Source organism: Somniosus microcephalus, chromosome 3 (assembly GCF_052327205.1).
Source record: "Somniosus microcephalus isolate GS21.2 chromosome 3, FLI_Smic_1.0, whole genome shotgun sequence".
NCBI lineage: Eukaryota > Metazoa > Chordata > Chondrichthyes > Squaliformes > Somniosidae > Somniosus > Somniosus microcephalus.
Window position 1 is genome coordinate 67,279,162 of NC_140989.1, and position 23,337 is coordinate 67,302,498.

General features: G+C 46.3%; 1 protein-coding gene across 5 annotated transcripts in view; it reads left to right on the forward strand.

Annotated features, from left to right (window-relative positions):
* LOC147121119 (creatine kinase B-type-like) overlaps positions 1-23,337 on the forward strand; it is a 59,682-nt gene that overhangs the window by 23,802 nt on the left and 12,543 nt on the right. For 4 of the 5 annotated variants that reach the window (XM_085980925.1, XM_085980922.1, XM_085980933.1 and 1 more), the window contains 4 exons: positions 14,532-14,664; positions 18,784-18,955; positions 20,259-20,382; positions 21,175-21,364. In XM_085980925.1, the coding sequence (XP_085837051.1) occupies positions 14,532-14,664; positions 18,784-18,955; positions 20,259-20,382; positions 21,175-21,364 (619 nt within the window). The remainder of the gene's footprint in view (positions 1-14,531; positions 14,665-18,783; positions 18,956-20,258; positions 20,383-21,174; positions 21,365-23,337) is intronic. The other variant, XM_085980941.1, reaches the window with a different exon arrangement.

A 23,337-nucleotide genomic window follows, 5' to 3' on the forward strand; every position in this document is an offset into this window, starting at 1 on the left:
TCGGGTCCGGGACGCCGACGCAGAGGTAGGTCCCGGGGGCGGCGCTGGGAAGGGTGCTGTGGTAGGGGTCGGGCCCGAGTCCCAGGGTCGCGAGCAGTACCTGGTGAATGCTTCCTGATCTTGGTGGGCCACTTCCAGGGAGATAGCGAGGGCTTCAGCTTTTTCCATGCTGAGGTCTTTAGCTTCCAGCAGTCTTTGCCGTGAGTACTCGGACCGTAGGCCTTTCAGGAATGCGTCGCGGATATTATCTTCAGTATTTTCGGCTGCCGACACCGATTTAAAGTCACAGTTCCTGGCGAGTGCATATAGCGCCTGTGAGAATTCGGCTACTGATTCTCCTGGCTGTTGCGGCCGTGATCTTAGGAGGTGCCTAGCGTACATGTAGTTTACCGGGGTCCGGTACTTCTGTTTCAGCAGGTTGATGGCGGTCTCGTAGGTAGTCATGTCCTCGATGAGAGTGTATACTCTCGGGCTCAGTTGCGCCTGCAGGACACTTAGTTTGGATGCCTGAGGGACGCTGGATTCTCTCAGGTATGATTCGAAGCAGACCAGCCAGTGTTTAAAGTCTGCGGCTGAGTTTGCTGCTCGTGGGTTCAGGTCCAGGTACGGCGGTCTGAGGGCTCGCAGCCAAGCTGGCTGGTGTGGCTGTGCTCCTGGGAGCTGCGCTGGTGGCTCCTCCGCCGGTTGTGACTCGTTGTCGGACATCATTAAATTTAGTCAATAAAATTGATATACCTATCAATTCCTCCAATAAAAGGCGAAGAGTTACGAAGGTGACTAAAGGTTTTTATTGACTAAATAACAGAGCCCACTCTCGTGGGTGATCCGATCCAAGCAGGAGGAATACCAGTCAGTCGCTCACCTTTATACCTGGCCTGGTGGGTGGAGCCAAGGCGGAGTCGGCGGTGGTCATCCCAGGTATAGCAGTGTGGCAAGAGGCGACCTCGTACCGTGATACAATAGTGGTCAGTGATACAGTTATAACGAACAGTGGTGAACAGTGCTAACTACTAACAGTGATACGATAGTGAACGTGGTTTACCACATTCTCCTTCTGAAAAGGGCATTGTTCACCTGTCGGATGCAGCAATGTACCGCGAACTGGGAGATGTTGGCAATGTCCCCAGTAGCGGATTGGAAGGAGCCGGTGGCATAGAAGTTGAGAGCCACTGCCACCGACAGAGACGTCCTGCTCCTCAGCTGTGGCTGCAGATCTCTGCGAAGCAGGTGGCAGATCTCAGTGACCACCTCCCTTCTGAATCGCAGCCTCCGAACACACTGCTCCTCAGACATGTTCAGATATGAGAACTGCTGGCGGTATACCCTGGGTGGGTAAGGCCTCCTGTGCCGACACCTGTTGGCCCTTCTCCGTCTGGCCATGACTGGCACTCTCTCACGGCGTCTCTGATCCCTTTGAATGCAATGCAGAAAGCCAACGTTTCCACCCATTGTAGCCCCCATTACAGTATATGTGGCGACTCAAGGCTATGGCACTGAAAGTGAAATCCAAGTGCAAAGCTCTGGCCTGAAGCCAGAAGTACCTGTGCGAGCGCTGAGTCAAAGCAGAAAGCTCTCTGCCTTTGTCTCTCACACAGAAGGATTGGCACAAAATGGCTGTCACTTATAATGCAGGAGGAGTCCCCTTTAAATAGCGCCCCCCGCACCCCGCAGCGACTGGGAACCGTTCCCCTCTACCAGTCGCTGGGGGCGCCAGGCGCAAAGAAGGGCGGCGCCACTGAAGTTCCGGTTTGGGGCGCACAAAGGACGTTGCACGATGAAATGACGTCAGGATCTGCGCGCGCGCAAAGACTTTGCGCCGACGCTAAATCTCTAGTGAAGTTGGGGAGAGGTGCAGATCGCGCTGCGCCCGGCCGCTAGCCGCTTAGCGCCCAACATCTCCTCCTCCTAAGACGCTACCGGCTGGCGCAAGCAACTGAATTTCTAGGCCAATGTGACTAAGAGCAGACTTTCCATAATTCTGCACCAGTATCAACTGTTGCAGACAGTGAGGCTGCGCAGTCTCCAGGCAGAAACCCCAGGAGGAAGGGGTGGAGTCGGGTTTTTCGAGCGGGAAACGCGAGCGACTGGAAGAAAAGAGGGCAGGAGCTCTGAAAAGAGGGCTCAGGAGGCAAATGGCTGCCGCATCCCGTCCCGGGCTTCCAAACTCGGCCGCCGCCCTTCGTATTAGTAGCTCTGCATCCAGAACTCAAAGTGGGATTCAGTGATCGTGAAGAGAATTCAACGAAGGGGTTCGGAGTCGTAAGTCTTGCAGACATTATACATACCATGAGCTCCAACTTAAGTGCGCCAACGAAAGAGTGCACTCGAATTTGGACACAGGGACAGATTCTCCTTTGAATCCATATAAATGGAGAATGTATGTTTATTATGTCTAGATTCATTCTAATGTATGCAAATGTCTAATTTAGGTCATTGACCCGTAATCTTCTTATACTGTCTGACGTTAAAACTATAAAGTAAGATAATTAGAATTAAGCCATTGTAGTAGTGATCTCCTTACTGGACTATAGAATACTGTCTACAACAGAGACCGCATCTCACATATATCTAGAGAACTGTGAAGGGGTTACATTTTCGGGGCTCGTCCGGGATTGTGGTCTATTTATGTCAGTAAACTAATAGTATTGAATGCTCATTGCTAAGAGAGTGGTTTGTGGTTTCTACTGGGCTGTTTGAGCATAAAAGATGGATGTTATTGAGGTTGAAGCTTGGTGCAAACGGAAGCAGATAGCTACTACCCATGCCATTGTGCTGAATGGTGTTGCTAACGATGACCCTGGTGATGTCTTGCTAAGGGCTCTGAATTGTGTCAAAGCCTTTGGAAAGGTTAGGATAGTTGAGCGCTGCTTGGATACAGCTACCAAGAAGCAGTTTGTGTTGATCCAGACATCAGAGAACCTGAGAGGTCATGGTTTACCTGAGGCAGTTGGGCTTTCTGAAGAGGCTGGTCCCTGGCCAGTTCAGTTTGTCCCTATTACTACTAAGGAAGAAGAAGGGTTTCAGACCAAGTTGTTGTCATTCTTGAGACAAGAAGGAAAGACTGTTGCTGATGTCAAAGGTCTGATAGGTCCTTCGGCCCTGGATATGAACACTCAGTTGGTCAGTGCCATTAGTTCTCTGGTGGATAAATGCACCAATCTGCCCTTCGAGGCTCAGGGATACCGTAAGCTCCGTATGTTCTCAGGAGTGAGACCAACTCCCAGTGGGGAAGAGGAGTACGACGCCTGGGCTGAGCAGACCCTGCCTCTGCTAGAGGAATGGCAGTGCAGTGACAATGTGAAGAGGCAGAGAATAGTAGAAAGCCTTAAGGGTCCTGCTGCTGACATTGTAAGATTCTTAAAGGCGCAGAACACCTCTGCTACTTCCTTTGACTACATGCAGGCTCTAGAAACTGCCTTTGGAACTACTGAAACCATTTCAGATTTGATGGTCAGATTCAGAAGCACATTCCAGTGTGAGGGAGAGAAGCTGTCCAGTTATCTGCTGAGAATAGACAAACTGCTGCATTGTATGTTATGGAAAAGAGGGATTGAGTTGCCTGAAATGAATCGGTTCCACATTGAACAGTTTGTGCGAGGTGCATTGCTCGATGACGTGACTGCTCTTCGCATACGCATGACCCATAAGTTGCGAGATCCACCTACCTTCACTGAGCTGCTAAGGGAAGTCAGAGAGGAGGAGGATATGCTTCAGGCCCGGAATGTAGCAAAGAGTGCTGTGATGTCCAAGCTTGTGACTCCTGTTACAGTTCCTACTCCTAAGGGTGATGTCAACCCTGAGATGGAACAGCTGAAGAAGGAAATAAATGTCATGAGAGCCGAGATGGCATATTTTCGGTCTAAGCCCAACACAGAAAGGGATGACGCACGGGTGCAAAAGGTTGAACACCCTGCGAAGTCTAACAGCAAAATGAATGATTCCTCTAAAGGATATCCCCATGAAGGAGATAGACCTGGAGTCTTTTGTTATAACTGTGGAAAGGATGGACATTTCAGCACGGTGGCATAGTGGTTAGCACTGTTGCCTCACAGCGCCAGGGACCCGGGTTCAAATCCGGCCTCGGGTGACTGTCTGTGTGGAGTTTGCACATTCTCCCCGTGTTTGCGTGGGTTTTCTCCGGGTGCTCCGGTTTCCTCCCACAGTCCAAAGATGTGCGGGTTAGGTTGATTGGCCATGATAAAAATTGGCCCTTAGTGTTAGGGGAGATTAAATATGTGGGGTTATGGGGTTACGGGGATAGGGCTTGGGTGGGATGGCTGTCGGTGTAGGGACCGGGTGCTAGGGTTTGGATGATCAGCCATGATCTCGTTGAATGGCGGAGCAGGCTCAAAGGGCCGAATGGCCTACTCCTGCTCCTATCTTCTATGTTTCTATGTAATGTAGAGGTGAGAAAATCTAAAAAAAGTAAATGACCGTCTCATAAAACTTACCAAGAAGTCGGGAAACTACAAAGGGGCACAGTAACGGAACGGCCTGCTGTCCCTGTAGTTAAGACACGTTCCGCTAAGTGCAATAATAGACGAGGGGATATGAAAGACATCATACCTGAAGGTTTAGTAGGGCCGAGTTCTGCTGTATCAATACAGATTGAAGGCATTTATACTAAAGCTATCCTTGACACGGGTTCTCAGGTTACCATACTGTACAGATCCTTCTATGACCGATACCTGATGCATTTGCCGTTAACCCCAATCAGTCTTCTGCAGATCTGGGGCCTTAGTCCTGCTGATTACCCATATGATGGCTATTTGTCGCTGAGGTTGGAGTTCTTGGAAGCTGATGTAGGGACCACTGAGACCATTGATGCACTTGTGTTGGTTTGCCCTGACCCCATGGTGAAAGGTGAGGTTTCCATACTGGTTGGCAGTAATATACCCATAGTGAGACGACTCCTGACAAGCTGCAAAGAGCAGGGAGGTGAAAACTTCTTGAGCACCAGACACATTCACCCTGTTTTCAAAAAGGCTTTTGAGAAACTGCCTGAACTTTCTTCCGACGTAGATGATAGCAAAAGAGGAACTGTGTGGTATGTTCGAGCCAAACCTATCACCCTGTGTCCTGGAGGAGTGGCTAGAATCCCTGGGATACCAAAATTCCCTGGAACGCCAGGTACTGAAGCCATTCTGATAGAGTCACCTGATGATCCTGCAGAAGAGTCACGGTTTCCAAATGAGCTTCTGGTGAGACCAGAGTTGCAGACCCCGACAGCTGTGATGTCAAGGAGAGTTACAGTGACCGTGAGGAATATGTCAGGCAAAGGAATCACATTGAGGAAAGGAATGCCGATTGCGCATCTGTTTCCTGTAAATGTACTGCCGTCACATGTGAAGGAAGAGTCCAAAGTTAACTAAACCGGAGATCTGACACCCTCCTCCTTCAACTTTGGAGATTCATTCGTTCCTAAAGAATGGAAGGACCGATTAGTCAGGAAGATGATGGAGTGGAGAGGAGTTTTCTCTATTCATGAGTTTGATGTTGGTTGTAGTAAGAGTACTCGCCATTCTATCAGAATTACCGAGGATAAACCCTTTCGGGAGAGGCCTCGACGGCTGGCACCAGCTGACATCGAAGCAGTGAGACAGCACCTGTCGCAGTTAAAAGAAGCTGAGATCATTACCGAGTCCAGGATTCCTTATGCATCTCCTATAGTGGTGGTGAGGAAAAAGAACGGAAAGATTCGGATGTATGTGGACTTTAGGACGCTTAACAGACGTACTATTCCCGACCAATACACCGTTCCAAGAATTGAGGATGCACTGGCTTGTCTTAATGGAAGCAAGTGGTTCAGTGTGTTGGATCTCAGAAGTGGATACTACCAAATACCAATGAGTGAATCGGACAAAGAAAAGACAGCCTTTATATGTCCAGTTGGGTTCTACCAATTTGAAAGGATGCCACAGGGAGTTTCAGGCGCTCCAGCAACTTTTCAAAGAATAATGGAACAAACAGTTGGGGACATGAACTTGCTCGAAGTATTGGTGTACTTGGATGATATCATTGTGTTTGGGGCAACCCTTGAAGAACACGAAGCTTGGTCCCCTGGAGGATGAATGTCTCAAGCTATCATTGGACAAGTGTTAGTTTTGCCAAACATCCGTGTCCTATGTGGGGCATATTGTATCACAGGATGGAGTAGCCACAGCGCCATCCAAGATCGAAGCTGTTACCACATGGCCCAAACCGAACACAGTGACTGCCTTGCGGTCATTTCTTGGGTTCTGCGGATATTACAGGCGCTTTGTGCAGGATTACCCCAAAGTGGCCCATCCTCTGAATCAGCTGCTGGCTGGTTACCTCCCACCAGCCGAGAGGAAGAAAAGGGCTAAAGGTAAAGAGAACAAGGACTACTTCAAACCCTCTGAGCCTTTTGGTGTTAGATGGGATGAGAAATGCGAAGAGGCCTTCCACACCTTAAAGCAAAGTCTTACTCAAGCCCCCGTGTTGGCTTTTGCAAACCCACAGCTGCCATATGTGCTACACATGGATGCCAGTCAAGAAGGGTTGGGTGGTGTGTTGTATCAGGACCAAGGAGCAGGACTGAGACCTGTAGCGTTCATCAGTCGCACTCTTATGCCATCAGAGCATAACTACCCAGCTCATAAGCTAGAATTCTTGGCGTTGAAGTGGGGGGTGGTGGATAAGCTGCAGGATTATCTGTATGGAGCGAAGTTTGAAGTGAGGACAGACAATAATCCATTAACCTATGTGTTGACTTCGGCAAAACTTGATGCCACCGGCCACCGCTGGCTTGCTGCACTATCTGCTTACGACTTTAGTCTCAGGTACAGACCTGGGAACCAGAACATTGACGCAGATGCTCTGTCTCGTCGCCCACACTACCAGAAACCAGAGTGGAAAGATGTTGCTTCAGCAGATGTAAAAGTAATGTGGCAGATGTAAAAGTAATGTGTCAGATGTCCATGGTATCTGGACCAAAGAATTCATTTCATGCCCGAGAGATTGATCACTTGGGAGCGTCAATGCATGCTGTTCCCCAGGCATTTTGCAACCTTTCCAGTTTGGATGTACAAAACTTACCCATGTTGTGTTCATCTGAAATATCCAAAGCACAACAGGAGGATCCCTGTATTCATGAGGTGTTTTCAGCTCTCCGTCTGGGTGATATTACACAGATCGACAAATCAAAACATCCTGACTGTCGTCTGCTCCTAAGAGAATGGGACCACTTGGAAATTAAAGAGGGAGTGTTGTGTAGAATCACTCACCCACCCACTAAACCATGTCATTCACAGTTGGTCCTGCCTGAAAAGTACAGGGAAATAGTGATGAAGTCTTTGCATGATGACGCAGGTCATCTGGGAGTAGATAAGACCTATGGGTTGGTCAAGGACAGATTCTATTGGCCGCGTATGAAGTCTGCGGTTGAGGAGTTCTGCAAGTCCTGCGCACGTTGTGTCCAGAGAAAGACTTTACCTAAAAGAGTTGCTCCTCTGTTTCACATGCAAAGTGATGGACCTCTAGACCTTGTCTGTATGGATTTTCTGTCCATCGAACCCGATTCCAGCAATACCGCAAATGTCTTGGTCATTACAGATCATTATACTCGCTACGCCCAAGCTTTTCCCACAAAGGATCAGAAAGCATCCACCGTTGCCAAAGTGTTGTGGGAGAAATACTTCATCCACTATGGACTGCCAAAGCGAATACACAGTGATCAAGGTAGAGACTTTGAAAGTAGACTTATACATGAGTTGTTGTCCATGCTCGGGATTGAGAAGTCAAGAACAACTCCATACCATCCTCAGGGAGATCCTCAACCTGAGCGGTTTAACCGTACTTTGTTAAACATGCTTGGAACGCTGGATTCAAAGCGAAAGAACAAGTGGAGTCGGCACATTGGACATCTTGTTCATTCTTATAATTGTACCCGAAATGACGCTACTGGTTTTTCACCGTACTACCTCATGTTTGGACGTGAAGCGAGGATGCCGGTGGATTTGTGTTTCGGAGTATCCAGTGATGGCACATCACAGAGAACTTACCTCAAGTATGTATCTGACATGAGAAAGGAATTGCAAGCTGCTTATGAACTTGCTGAGTCTGTTTCTGCCAAACAGAATAAAGGAAATAAGCAGAGGTATGACCAGAAGATCCGTTTTTCCCAACTCATGCCTGGTGACCGAGTTCTCATACGGAACCTAGGACTTCAAGGGAAACATAAGTTAGCAGACCGCTGGGCTTCTACACCTTGCATTGTTGAAAGTCAAATGTCACAACTACCTGTGTTTCGGCTAAAACCTGCAGGTGGGAATGGACCCATAAAAATACTGCACCGGAATCATATCCTGCCATTGGGACAGCAAGTGCGTCTGGATCCGCCAGCGGATAATGAGCCGACACCTAGTAGGAGAACCCTGCAGAGAAGAAGAAGGAAAAAAACGAGAAACCAGGAAAACTTTGTTCCAGAAGACAGAAAACCCATGACACAGTGTGTGGATCATGAGGAACCTGATGAGTCGGAAGATGAAGGATGGGATCTATGGTACGACCTCCCAGAAAGACGCATAAGACAGAATCTGGATGAATTGTCTGAACCATTTAGCTCAGACTTGGACATGGTCTGGGAAGAACCAGATGCTTCCGAGAAGGAGATAAAAGAGACTGAAAGGCATGATAACAAAGGAACCAATGCCTCCAACGTAGTTGAAGGAACTGAAGACCGGATATCCGAAATAAAGAGCTCACAGCGAGTTAAGAAGGTTCCTGAAAGCTTGACATACAGTACACTAGGAGTGCCAAGTGTAATGATAGCCCCTACGGTTCGATATGTTACCTCCCTTTATACATGGTTGGGAAGCATGCAACCACTTATGTGTAAAGTTCATTAGTCATGGGGACATGCCTATATTTGGTAGGGGGGGAGTGTAATACCCACTGGAAATGTTATGTACGCTAAGTATGGTTATCAATCTTTAACTTAGACACTGTATTATCATTGTTATAAATCCCTGGGTTAAAGTTGCCCATGTGAAGGTACGGCAAGAACTTTTAAGGACACAATGTGACTAAGAGCAGACTTTCCATAATTCTGCACCAGTATCAACTGTTGCAGACAGTGAGTGTGATGAAATATTCATCATCATCACTGCCTGTGACTGAGATCGGTTTCAGTGTCATTTCCCTTCCCCCAGACCTCATTGTATTGTGTACTGGAATGTGCTGTATTGTATACTGGAATGTGCTGGAATGTGCTGTGTGTAGGGCTCCGCCCATACCTGGCCCCGTTTGTAGGCTGGCTCAGTCTGGCCTCAGTCTCCAGAAGGAAGACATCACTCTCGCTTACGTGTTACGTTCTAAGTTAATAAAAGCCTTGTTTTTGTTCTGCTAACTTCGAGTCTCGGAATTATTGAGGCACATCAATTTTATTAACTTATTTTTCAACACTATGGATCAACTCCTGAAACCCGAACGTTTGGATTTGGATCAACATGCTCCGGACGCATCAGCACGCTTCGGACACTGGTTTGAGTGTATGGAATTCTTCCTGGACAATTCCGCAGCCGTCAAAGACGCTATGGACGCTGCGAGGATGAGACTCGGAATTCTGCGGAATTGGGTAAGCCACCGGGTTTACCCCCTCATCCAAGACGCCGAGACGTACCTGGCCGCCTGCGACATCTTAAAGGCGCATTACCAGTAGCCTACGAATGAGGTGTATGCTAGGCACCTGCTCGCTACCCGCGCACAGCGACCTGGGGAATCGGTGGAGGAGTTCCTAAGCACCCTGAAAATGCTTGGCAAAGACTGCAAGTGCCGAGATGTAAAAGCCGCAGTGTACACTGACGAGCTTGTTCGCGATGCCTTCATCACAGGCCTCAGCTCCACTTACATCCGGCAAAGACTGCTGGAAAAAACGGGGTTGGACCTGAAAAAGGCTGCGGACACCGCGCGATCCCTGGATGTGGCCCAGAGAAACTCGGACGCCTACTCTTCAGCCCGCGCCGTCCACGCCGCCACGTGTGCACCGAGGGCGCCGCCATCTTGGAAGGCATCTTCCCCGCCCGACAGCCCGACACCGGCTGGGCCCCGCTCTCCCCCCAGAAGCCCTACGACAGCCGCGACGCGTCAGGGACCCAACTGCTACTTCTGCGGGCAGCCAAAGCACACCAGAAACTTGTGCCCGGCGAAAGGCACCACCTGCTTTAAGTGCGGTAAGAAGGGGCACTTCGGGAAGGTGTGCAGAGGGAACCCCGCCGGAAAACCAACCGCCGGAAAACCCGCCTGCGCCGTGGGAGCGGCCATCTTGGACGCCATCTTGCCCGATCTCGTGGGGTCCGCCATCTTGTGAGCAGACAGCGTGGACGCCATCTTGTATCGATCAGGGCCCTACAGTGGCATCGGTCACAGTGGACCAGACCAGGCCGCACCCGCTATCCAGATCAATGGTGGACATCGAGGTAAACGGGTGCCGGGTTAAATGCTTAATTGACAGTGGAAGCACGGAGAGCTTTATCCACCCAGAACTGGCACAACAACTCTCCCTAAAGGTGGTCCCTACTCAGGGTACCATCTCTATCGCTGACAAAACCCAGACATCGACCATTCTGGGTTACTGCACGGTACAATTGTGCGTTAACGGAACTGTATATGATAATTTTAAAGTATTAATCATGAAGAACCTATGTGCGAGCGTGATCTTGGGCCTGGATTTCCAGTGCAACCACCAAAGCATCACGCTCAAGTGCGGTGGGTCCCAGCCGCCCCTCACAGTGTGCGGTCTGGCTACCCTGAAGGTAAAGCTGCCTTCGCTATTCGCGAACCTTACCCCTAACTGCCGGCCAATAGCGACCAAAAGCAGGAGGTACAGCTGGGAGGACAGGCGGTTTATCGCGACCGAGGTAGACAGGCTCCTGAAAGAGCGCATTATTGAACGCAGCAACAGCCCGTGGCACGCCCAAGTGGTAGTGGTAAGGGGTAGCGAGAAGAAACGGATGGTGATCGACTATAGTCAAACGATCAACAGGTACACCCAACTAGACGCCTACCCGCTACCCCGCATATCAGAAATGGTGAACCAAATCGCCCAATACCGGGTGTTCTCCACCATCGACCTCAAGTCAGCGTACCACCAGTTCCCTATCAGACCAGAGGACCGCCCGTACACCGCCTTCGAGGCGAACGGACGCCTCTACCAATTCCTCAGAGTCCCCTTTGGGGTGACGAATGGGGTCTCGGTTTTTCAGAGGGAGATGGACCGCATGGTCGATGACCACCACTTGCAGGCAACCTTCCCCTACCTCGACAACGTCACCATCTGCGGCCACAATCAGCAGGATCACGACTCGAACCTCGAGAGGTTCCTGGAAACCGCACAAAAACTCAACCTCACCTACAACGAGGACAAGTGCGTTTACAACACCACGCGCCTCTGCATACTAGGCAGCGTGGTGGAGAATGGGGAACTCGGACCAGACCCCGACCGATTGCGCCCCCTACGGGAGCTGCCCCTGCCCAACACTCCCAAAGCCCTGAAAAGGTGCCTGGGGTTATTTTCTTATTATTCCCAATGGGTCCCCAACTACTCCGACAAAGCCCGCCCCCTCTTGAAAGCATCCTCTTTTCCGCTCTCTGCTGAGGCCCACGCCGCCTTCAAAAGCATTAAGCAGGATATTGAGCAGGCCACGCTACAGGCAGTGGACGAGAACACTCCATTTCAAGTGGAAAGTGATGCGTCTGACTTCGCCTTGGCGGCCACCCTCAACCAGGCGGGGCGGCCCGTAGCTTTCTTCTCGAGGACCCTCCAAGGGCCCGAGATCAGACACTCCTCCGTGGAAAAGGAGGCCCAAGCCATCGTGGAGGCAGTGCGCCACTGGCGCCACTACCTAGCCGGCAAACGCTTCACCCTACTTACTGACCAGCGGTCGGTAGCGTTTATGTTCAATAATAAACAGAGGGGGAAGATTAAAAATGATAAGATTCTTAGGTGGCGGATCGAGCTCTCCACCTTCGAGTACGACATCATTTACTGGCCAGGGGCCCTTAACGAATCCCCTGACGCCCTCTCACGAGGGATGTGTGCCAGCGCCACCGGGGATCGGCTACAGACCCTCCACAACGACCTCTGCCACCCAGGGGTCACGCGGCTGTTCCACTTCATAAAGTCCCGTAACTTACCCTACTCGATTGAGGAAGTTCGGTCCCTGACCAGGAACTGCCGCACTTGCGCTGAGTGCAAGCCTCGGTTCTACCGCCCAGATAGAGCCCACTTAATCAAAGCTACACAGCCCTTTGAGCGGCTCAGCTTAGATTTCAAGGGCCCCCTCCCGTCCGTCGACCGCAATGTTTACTTCCTGAACATTGTGGACGAATACTCCCGGTTCCCATTCGCCTTCCCCTGCCCAGACATGACCAGCGCCACGGTCATTAAATGCCTCAACAGCCTGTTCTGCCTGTTCGGTATGCCGAGCTACATCCATACGGATAGGGGGGCGTCCTTCATGAGTGAAGAGCTACGCCAGTACATGCTGTCCAAGGGGATCGCCACGAGCCGTACCACCAGCTACAACCCCCGGGGTAACGGCCAAGTGGAGCGAGAGAACGGGACAGTATGGAAAGCAGTCACTCTAGCTCTAAGGACCAAGGGCCTCCCTATCTCCCGCTGGCAGGAAGTCCTCTCGGATGTGCTCTATTCGATACGGTCGCTATTGTGTACGGCCACTAATACCACGCCTCATGAACGAATGTTTGTCTTTCCCCGGAAATCCACCTCGGGCGTATCCATGCCGTCATGGCTCTCCACCCCAGGTCCGGTACTCATGTGAGGGGCCACAAGACGGACCCTCTCGTGGAGCCAGTACACCTACTCCACGCCAACCCCCAATACGCATATGTCCGGCACGCCGACGGAAGGGTGGACACCGTGTCCATGAAAGACGTCGCCCCAGCCGGCATCGACAACAACCACGGCAATAGCGGCAACGCCGATCACAGCAACTCTTACCCACCCACTACTCTTTCATCACCCCCGGAAGAACACCGACCAACGGCACCCCCACCAACTACCCCTTCAACAACCCTGGCGGCACCCCCGGCAGAGACCCAGGAGGCTACCGGGGACACCCAGCCGACACCCGCGGCACCGCAACAGCCACGTCGGTCGCAGAGGACTATCAAACCCCCGAACAGACTAAATCTATAGAAGGGGTGAATGTGATGAAATATTCATCATCATCACTGCCTGTGACTGAGATCGGTTTCAGTGTCATTTCCCTTCCCCCAGACCTCATTGTATTGTGTACTGGAATGTGCTGTATTGTATACTGGAATGTGTTGTGTGTAGGGCTCCGCCCATACCTGGCCCCGTTTGTAGGCTGGCTCAGTCTGGCCTTAGTCTCCAGAAGGAAGACATCACTCTCGCTTACGTGTTACGTTCTAAGTTAATAAAAGCCTTGTTTTTGTTCTGCTAACTTCGAGTCTCGGAATTATTGAGGCACATCAGTGAGGCTGCGCAGTCTCCAGGCAGAAACCCCAGGAGGAAGGGGTGGAGTCGGGTTTTTCGAGCGGGAAACGCAAGTGACTGGAAGAAAAGAGGGCAGGAGCTCTGAAAAGAGGGCTCAGGAGGCAAATGGCTGCCGCATCCCGTCCCGGGCTTCCAAACTCGGCCGCCACCCTTCGTATTAGTAGCTCTGCATCCAGAACTCAAAGTGGGATTCAGTGATCGTGAAGAGAATTCAACGAAGGGGTTCGGAGTCGTAAGTCTTGCAGACATTAAACATACCATAAGCTCTAACTTAAGCGCGCCAACGAAAGAGTGCACTCGAATTTGGACACAGGGACAGATTCTCCTTTGAATCCGTATAAATGGAGAATGTATGTTTATTATGTCTAGATTCATTCTAATGTATGCAAATGTCTAATTTAGGTCATTGACCCGTAATCTTCTTATACTGTCTGACGTTAAAACTATAAAGTAAGATAATTAGAATTAAGCCATTGTGGTAGTGATCTCCTTACTGGACTATAGAATACTGTCTACAACAGAGACCACATCTCACATATATCTAGAGAACCGTGAAGGGGTTACATATACTTCTGACTCCACATTTTATTCTCTAGTTAATGAATTCAACCGTCTCTGCTCACATTAAAAAGGTTAAAAATGAAGTTTAGAATTTCTCAGGAAGTCCAGCTTCTAACTTTGCTTCACTGTTTGCAGTTATACTGCAGTCAGTGTATAGCTGAAGAGGTGCCCAAACACTTCCTGGATGAATCTCACTGCTTATCTAAATGACTTCATACCCAAATTGCACAACACATCTTGCATTAATGCAAAGCCAAAATGACCTCGCGTCAAAGTAAGGTTTATAGTATTACCTGATCATGAAATATGGATGACAGTGTACAATCACAGTAGCTCCATGAACATTGCACTGAATCTACAGATTAAAATCATTAATGATGCATTCTATGTCCCTAGTGTCCATTAATTAAGAACAAATAAATTGTTAGTTCAAAAAAATTGTACTTATTTATTGCTCTTTCCCCTGCAGGGTGGCACTGATCTAGACGGACAGTATGTGTTGACCTGTCAAGTGAGCACAGGACGCAATGTGGATGATTTTTGCTTCCCACCACATTGCAGTCGTGGAGAGAGACGTGCACTGGAAAAACTTGCAGTAGCGGGTGATTTATTTTTGTTTATTCAACACTGCGGAAGCTGGACACTGCACTTAACATAGAACTCCAGAAATATCTTTCTCTCCACCTTTAGCATACCCTAAATTATTGAGCGAAAGAAAGAATTATGTCACCATCTAGTGGTAATCTAGTGGGAAAACACTGCAGCTGTTTCACATGTCATCTCAACAGAAAGGACAAGCTTCTATTGATGATCCGTCAGCAGTAGCTTCTGAAAATAACACAAGTTTTTTGTGCTATTTTTATCAGCTGCCATTCAAAGAATAGTTAGGATGCTGATGAAACATTCACTCCCACTTGTGCATCCATTTGTCTGCCCATGATTCCATGTAACCATGCAATTTTAGATAAAGGTAGACTATCGTAAGCAAGAATATGATCACTGCCCATTTAAAATAAGAAAATGTCTACATTCTAGTATTGCAGTAGAGTCATAGAATCATAACAGCACAGAAGGAGGCCATTCGGCCCATCGAGTCCGTGCCGGCTCTCTGCAGAGCAATCCAGTCAGTCCCATTCCCCCGCTCTATCCCTGTAGCCCTGCAAGTTTATTTCCCTCAAGTGCCTATCCAGTCTCCCCTTGAAAACATTGAGTGTCTCCGCTTCCACCACTTCTGTTGGCAGCAAGTTCCAGGTCCTCACCACTCACTGCATAAAAAAGTTTTTCTTCACATCCCCCCTGTATCTCTTGCCCAAAACCTTAAATCTGTGTCTCCTAGTCCTCGTACCATCAACTAGTGGGATTATTGTTTCTAAAACTTTACCCACCACTGATGTTAAACTGACCGGCCTGTAGTTACTAGGATTGTCCTTACACCCTTTCTTGAACAATGGTCACATTTGCCACTTTCCAATCTTCAGGCACCTCCCCCGCATCTAGGGAAGATTGGAAAATAAGAGTAGCAACCCTTTCAAAAGTATAAAGTGTGAAGATTTTAAACAAGATGGTCTTCAGTTAAGAACTTCTATCTGAAGACTACACTCTCCCTAAACTCATCAGCTATAATGCTATTGGAAAGATCTCAGTAGGCTGCCATTTTCATTGTTTAGGAATTACTAATTCAACCCACTATTGGATATAAATCATAAAAGATGGATCCCCATGATTTGTCAGCTTCATCTGACATGACATAATTCACCTACTGAATATTTATCAGATTTGTAGTAAGTGAAATCCACTTAAATGCAAATGATTGATGCTAGAATCCATTCAATGTATATTTTAAAATGATTTATTTCATCCCTATTTTTGAGTTGTTTTATATGAAACTCCATCTGTACAAATTCTATTTATCTGAAAGTGAAGATCTTACTGATAACAATTAGTCCTAGTGTTAATTTTCTCCTTTTGTTATGAAGTATCCTATAGTCAAATAAAGTCTGCCTGCCCAATTGGATGTAAAATATTCCATGGCACAATTTGAAAAAGAATAGGGAATTCTCTAGCCAACATTCCTCCCTCAACCAACATGACCAGATGTTTGTGGGATCTTCCTGCACGCAATTTGGTTGCCATGCTTACCTACATAACAACAGTGACTGCATGTCAAGACTAACTCATTGGCTGTGCAGTGCTTTGGGGCATGCTGAGGAAAAGTTAAGGTGTTATATAAATGCAAGTTTATTCTTTTATTAATCTTCCTTTGCCTATCCACCTTAGAGCATGAAACAGGTCATATTCCCAAGAATACTAGCCTTGACGTCTTTGAATTTTAGCCTTCTTATTACCTCATATTCCTCACGCAAGATCCCTTCCTCAGACTATGACCACTGGTTGCCCATCCAACCCTGTGAAAGGTCTTTCTGCATTCCCTGATGTCCTTCAAGGCATTGAGGAGGCAACATACTGTTCTGAACTTCAGGTCACACCCTAAGCCTTAACTCCCTATCCACCAATCATTGAGCCTCCCACTACTAGTACCTGTCTCCGATGCTCACTTGTTACCAGATAGTACAATGCTTCACTGGGTTGTGATTCACATATCAGTCCTCTTGTTTCCTCAGAAACAGTCTCCAGAGACTGAGCCTCAACCAACCTCTTACATTCTAGACCAGAGAAGGATCCGACCCTAATCTGTCTGGCCCAGTTCCTCTTTCCCTTTCATCTTGTCTCAGCCCTTTCCTCACATTCAGTCCATAAACAAAATTACATACATTGAAATTACAACATGGAAACAGTCCGTTTGCCAGACCAGTCCATGTTGGTGTTCATCCTCCTCACTAACCGTAGCCCTAATCCCATGTGTCTGCTCCATTCCCATATCCATTTATCCCCCTTTTCACCAACCTATCTAACATATTCCTATATGTTGACATGGTCTCTGCTTCAATCAGTAACCCCAGTAGTGCATTCCACAGCCACACAACCCTCTGTAAAAACTTTTTGCTGCTCTTTGAGATCTAAATCTCTTATATTTAATCTTATATCTATGTTCCTCTCATTCTAAATTCCTCAATCACTTTAAATTGTCTGTTTCTATCTATTCTGTCCCATCCCCTTATAATTTTAAACACTTCTTAATCTCTCCTGTCCTAACAATAAAAGCCCCAATTTTACAAGTCATTCTTTGTATTTGCATTTCCTCATACCAGGCAGCATTCTAGTTACATTCTAATTACACTCTAGTTACTCTATGCTGTAACCTCTCTGTTACCGCAACATCCTTCCTATAGAGTGGAGCCCAAAACTGCATACTCTTCTCCAACTGTGGTCTTACTAAGGCTTTATATAGTCACCATTACATCTTCAAATTCGCACTCTACCCAAATTATTGTTTTGGAAGTATTGTTTTCATTCTGTTCCTACCTCACTCTGTTACCGCCTCTCTCCATTAAATGCTCTATGCTCAAGCTGTCCCGACACACCCATCCTACAGAACACCTTTTACAACTGAATACCAAATCAGAGCCAGTATTTTTATTAGAAGCCAGAGTAAATAATAATGGATGGATGCCTGTACTATAATAGGGAAGTGAGCATAAGGCCGTTCAATTGAAGCACGCAACCTATCAATAGGTCTATCAATAGGCCTGCTATCTTCTATTCTCGATTTTGATATAAATGTTTACCTATTATTGCCATTCAATTATATCAGCTGCTGCTCTGAACAATGTTTTATCTTCTGCTGTGCTGTCTTGCAGTGCAGCCTTCCTTAGTGTCATTACTTCTGACTTTTGTTAGGCAGTTAAGCTATAAGCTGGCAACATTGTGCCATTATTTTGCCTACAGCTAACCAGCTAAGGGGCTGTCAGTTAAGGATTTCTTGTTTCAGAAGTTGTTTGCCCAAAATACTTTTTTTTGTAATTTCATATTTTTTATTATTAGTTTTGCTATTTTTATTCTTACTTTTAACCTTTGACATAAATGTATCTGTGCTATAACTGAACAGTTTTGATTTCCATATCAGCGCTGATATTTTTGTCCTAGTCCCTGTGGTTTCTTTGTGATTTGCTTTCAGAGACTTCTGAAAATGTGTTTGTTATGAAGGGAACAATCTGGAAACTTGCCAGTTTCCCTGCAGTGCACATCACATACCCTGACAGCTGAATAGCAGCAGCAAGCATTCCCTTCCTACAACACAGTCTTATGTTTGCTGTTGCCACTAAGCTGACACCAGCCTTACTGCAGAGCATGGATTGAATGGAATAGAGCCAACAGTGATGGCCTCTTTGATTTTTCATGCTGCAATCAATGAACATGGGCCTGCAAAACAGCCACGATGATTGTCTGGGTTAAACCTATTGATATGCGGGGTGGGGGTGGGGATTGAGGAGAACGAACTATGGTGCATTTTGTATTGAATTGTTGGGCTGTTGCATGAGGGTATCCTAAATTATGCCAACATATCTTCATCAAAATGTGAAAATTATCATGTGCTATTGAATATAAAGGCTTCCCCCCTCAAGAAAATATATTAGAATTATTCAATTGCACAGATTTTTCACTAAGCTATTAAAATAAGTAATTTAAATATTTTTTTACTTGGTTTATCATTTATGTGAAGTAAAAAGCACATAAAATCATAAAAAGCTCTCTCTCCAATAATATCTATCCTAACCATACCTGCTTCCATTTACTTTCTTCGAACATACTATCACCCACAGCCTTCAATGCATTAGATGGTGAATTTAAGGGCACTTATCACTCACTGAAGAACTTGAGTGAGGAGGAATGTCAGAGACTGACCACTGCTGGAATCCTTTCTGATAATCTTATTTCTCCATTGATGCTTTCATCTGGTATGGCCAGAGATTGGCCAGATGCACGAGGAGTCTGGTGAGTGCGTTTAAAAAAATCTAAAATGTTTGCCAAGTACAGTAGTACAGTACATTGGAGCCATAACCTATGAGATCATGGTATCAGTTTCCCCATGCTATTGACTTCCTGACCTTGGTTCCTCTGAGGCGCTGAGATTAGACACCAATTACAAGTAGATTTATGCCATCCTGCTTCTCTCAGTGACCAATTCAAAGTAGCAGTAACAGAGGCCGGGAGCAAAGCAGTTGACTACAAAATATCTGTGGTCTAGAGAGACAAGCGTACTGGGGAGGGGGAAGAAAGGAATCAAAGGGAGGTCTAGCCTCAGACTTCTCTCATCTACCGTCAGGATGGCATTGCAGAAACCCTGCGAGCAGTTTGTCTGGCCATCACCTTGACCGTGGTTGCGAAGCACCCCACAGGGAAATAGAGATTTACACTTTCAAAAAAAAAGAAAAATCCTCCGCACAAGGCAGTTTGTGCAATGTGGCTCTTCCTGAAAAAAGTATGTGTAATTTTGTGTCTGTGTGGCAATGTTAAATGTTTATGATCATTTATGATTGGTTTTTATTTATTCTATATACGATTTTCAAAATTCCAATATTTGTGCTTTCATGATACTTACAATATATGGGAAATTCTATTACTTTTTCAAAACTGAAATCTCTTGAAACAATAATTATTTATTTTGCTGGTTCATTGAAAAGTAGCATTTTGTAACTGAGAACAATAACTGAATGTTACTGTGGTGGCTTGTAACTTTTATCCTTATGAAGAGTAATGTACTTCAGTAAATATTGTGACTGGCAGCCAGAGACTGAACATATTGATAACAGCCTCAATACACCTTGCAAAGCACTAATGAGTAGGTTGTTTATGTGGTTCTCCTAGAGCAGCAGTTCTACTAGGAACTAATCTAGTTTAATAAACTGTTAACAGTCACATTCCCATCCATCCTTTTAAATTTGGAACACGTATTAGAGCAATTTTATATGCAATGATGCTGTGTTAGTCTAATACATCTGTTCTGGCATGGGAAGCTACTTTGACAGTAATAGTAGATGAAACAATGCTTTTGAGCCAATAGAAATCAAGAGATAGTGAGCCTTCTGTAAATGGACCAATTTCTTCTTGTTCTGTACACAGTGATCTGGCATAGTGCTTAGAAAGTTAATTGAAATATTCCTATATTGTGATGCACTGATTGTAGAAAGTTACTATTGATTTTCCAGAAAGAATCTCATTTGACTTATGTTTTAAACCATGTGCTATTCAAAGAAACTTGGCACCACGCACATGATTATTAATTTACTTTCTGCAGGCACAACGATATGAAGAATTTTATTGTCTGGGTTAATAAAGAAGACCATCTTCGTATTACTTCTATGCAACAGGGAGGAAATATGAAACAAGTTTTTACACGCTATTGTTTAGGTCTTACAAAGGTATGTAATGGCTTTCATATTTTCAATACATTTACTTTTACTTTTTTTTAAAATCAGTTGAATGTGCATACATTGCCAAGAATAAGATATAGGCAATTCCTCCACAGATCTTTCCAATCTTGTCTTTTCCATCTGGCAGAAATGCCTGCAGGATGTCATAAGTTTAACCTCTGGAATGGAAAAATAATTAGAGGGCAGATTACACCAGTGCACTTCCTAGGGATTGGCTAGAGTATTGTTAGACGAAGCTTCAGTACACTGCATCTGGGTCAGTGAATTGTACGTAACATGGAACAACTTAAAAAGAAAATTAAAATATATATGGAAAAATGAGGGGAGGTAAAATGCAGATACAATTTCTTCACTCCTTTATTCTCAATCTCAGCCACGTAGCATAGTGCCAAGCAGAGACTTGACATTTCCCAGTAGAAGGGGAGAAAGAGTCTTCGCCAGGCTGCTCTTGTTTCCCTCTATTAGCTGGTATAAGCGTGACACCGGTAGAATGGGAGCCAGTCACACCAGAAAGGGGAGACAGGCAGTGAAAAAGTTAGACAGCAACATCCCCTCAAAAATGACATGAGGATGAGCGAGCCTGTGTTTATGATGTTGAACATCTAGATTTCCATTACTTAACTGTACTTAGAAATTAGCCTGTAAATTGAAGTGGTTGGGGGGGGGGGAGTGGTGTGGAACTTGTCGCAAGAGAACTGTATTATTTTTCTATTTGCTGATGAGTACCATTGAGTCATACACCTTTAGAAGATAGAGAACTAACTCTGGTTGTTCATTTAGCTTGAAGAAATATACCACCAGAAAAAACACCCCTTCATCTGGAAGGATTATCTAGGTTATGTGTTGACCTGCCCTTCTGACCTTGGTACTGGTTTGCGGGCAAGTGTCCTCATTAGACTGAAGTACATCAGTAAGCATGAGAAGTTCGGTGAGATCTTGCAGCGACTACGTCTAGATAAAGACTTTACTGGTACAGTATTAGAACAAAACACTTCCATCTAAAATGACTAATCTAGATAACCATGTGAATAAAAAGAAAAATGGCGAGTGGCACCAAAGTCTGAATATATTAACAATAAACAAGTACAAAGTAACATTAACATTTCTGTATCTCATGTGTCAAGTTCATTCTCCCTCACCATAAAATACTAACCTTTAGCTTTATTTTAGTGCAAGAAAAATGCATTTCCTGATATCTCTTCCGTTTCTCAGGCTGATGTCATTGTGTACATTCCTTTTTGTTTGCTCAGTACTCTAACCAACATATCCATTTGTACATTGTGCTTATCCATACACATATACAAGGCTGGGATATATTGATATTTTATTCTCCATGCAAAATATTTTGTACCTCCACCAAGCCACCAGTATGGCATTTTTAGTTCACCTCACATAATTTGACTGGAGTACTTTTATCTTCTATAAACATCTGCTTCTAACAGATAGAGTTTTATTTTAATGTACTTACTCGGGAATTCATTTTATAATGAGTAAAACTTTTCCTCCACTTTCTGGCCATTTCACAAGACATCACCAGAAATGTCCAATCCACAGCCATCCACTAATAAAACCATAAGTAAAACTATATATGTATAATTAAGCCTTGTGCCCATCTTTTCCACAACTCCATGTTTGAATCTCTCCAATCAGGTTTCTGCCCCTGCCAGAGCACTGACATGGCCCTTATCAAAGTCACAAATTACATCCTCTGTGACTGTGGTGCATGATCCCGCCTCGTCCTCTCTGCAGTCTTTGACACGGTGGACTACACCACCTCCCTCCAACGTCTCTCCCCCATTATTCAGCTCAGTTGGACTGCCCTTATTATGTGCTGCTGTTACCTATTCAATCATAGCCAGAGCATCTCCAGCAATGGCTTCTGTGCCGCCTCTGTACCGTTACATGTGGCGTTCCCAAGAATATATTCTTGGCCTCTCCGCTTCTTCATCTACATGCTGGCCCTTGGCAACATCAAATGAAGACATGGGGTCAGGTTCCACATGTACATTGATGAAATCCTGATCTACCTCTCCACCATCTTTCTCGCTTCCTCCACTGCCTCTGGCCTGTCAGACTGTTTATCTGAAATCCAGACTTGGATGAGCCCAATTTCCTCAAGTTAAACATTGGGAACACCAAAGCCATTGGCCAGAATTTTCTGGGGTCCATGAGGGCGTGATTGGAGGCGGGTTGGGTAGGAAATTTGAAATATGTAGCAGCTAGTCGGGAACCCGCTGTCATCCTGCCCCCATGCGCCTTTCCCTTGGGCACGTTTGCTGGCACGGTAACAACCCGAATGGCAGAGGCGGGTGAACTAATTTAAATTACTTATTTTTTAATTATTTGTTCATGGGATGTGGGCGTCGCTGGCAAGGCCAGTATTTATTGCCCATCCCTAATTGCCCTTGAGAAGGTACTTGTCAGACCCTTAAGCGCCTTTTTCACCCTACCTTTCAAATTTCCCTGGATGAGCGTGGGAATCACGCAGCTCGGGAACCATGTCTGTGAACCTTAGGCGAAGTTGAGTGGCCATTGATCCAGCTCATTAGTGCATAGCATGAAAAGTACAATAAAACTCCCACCTCACAGCTGATCACTTTCCGAAGGCAGATGCTGTTGCTGACTGCATTGTCAGCACAGATTTAGCTTTCTAGAGGTTGTAAGTGTTTCTACCAAAGTCGGCATCCAGTGTCGCTTCACTGGTAGAACTTATCACACCATTGACAGCTTGCTCCTGTCATCTCTACTTGACCTGCCATCTATTCCATCAGCATGGGTGCCATCTATACTGTCTCACCTTGGTCCTCAGAATCGGACCGCGATGAGCCCCAGCACCAGCAGCACCACCAACAACACCACCAACCCTCTCCTCAACCACCTGATGCTGCACAGGACAGAGGGCATCAGTGCAGGGCTGCACCATGCCACAGGCAATACACCCAA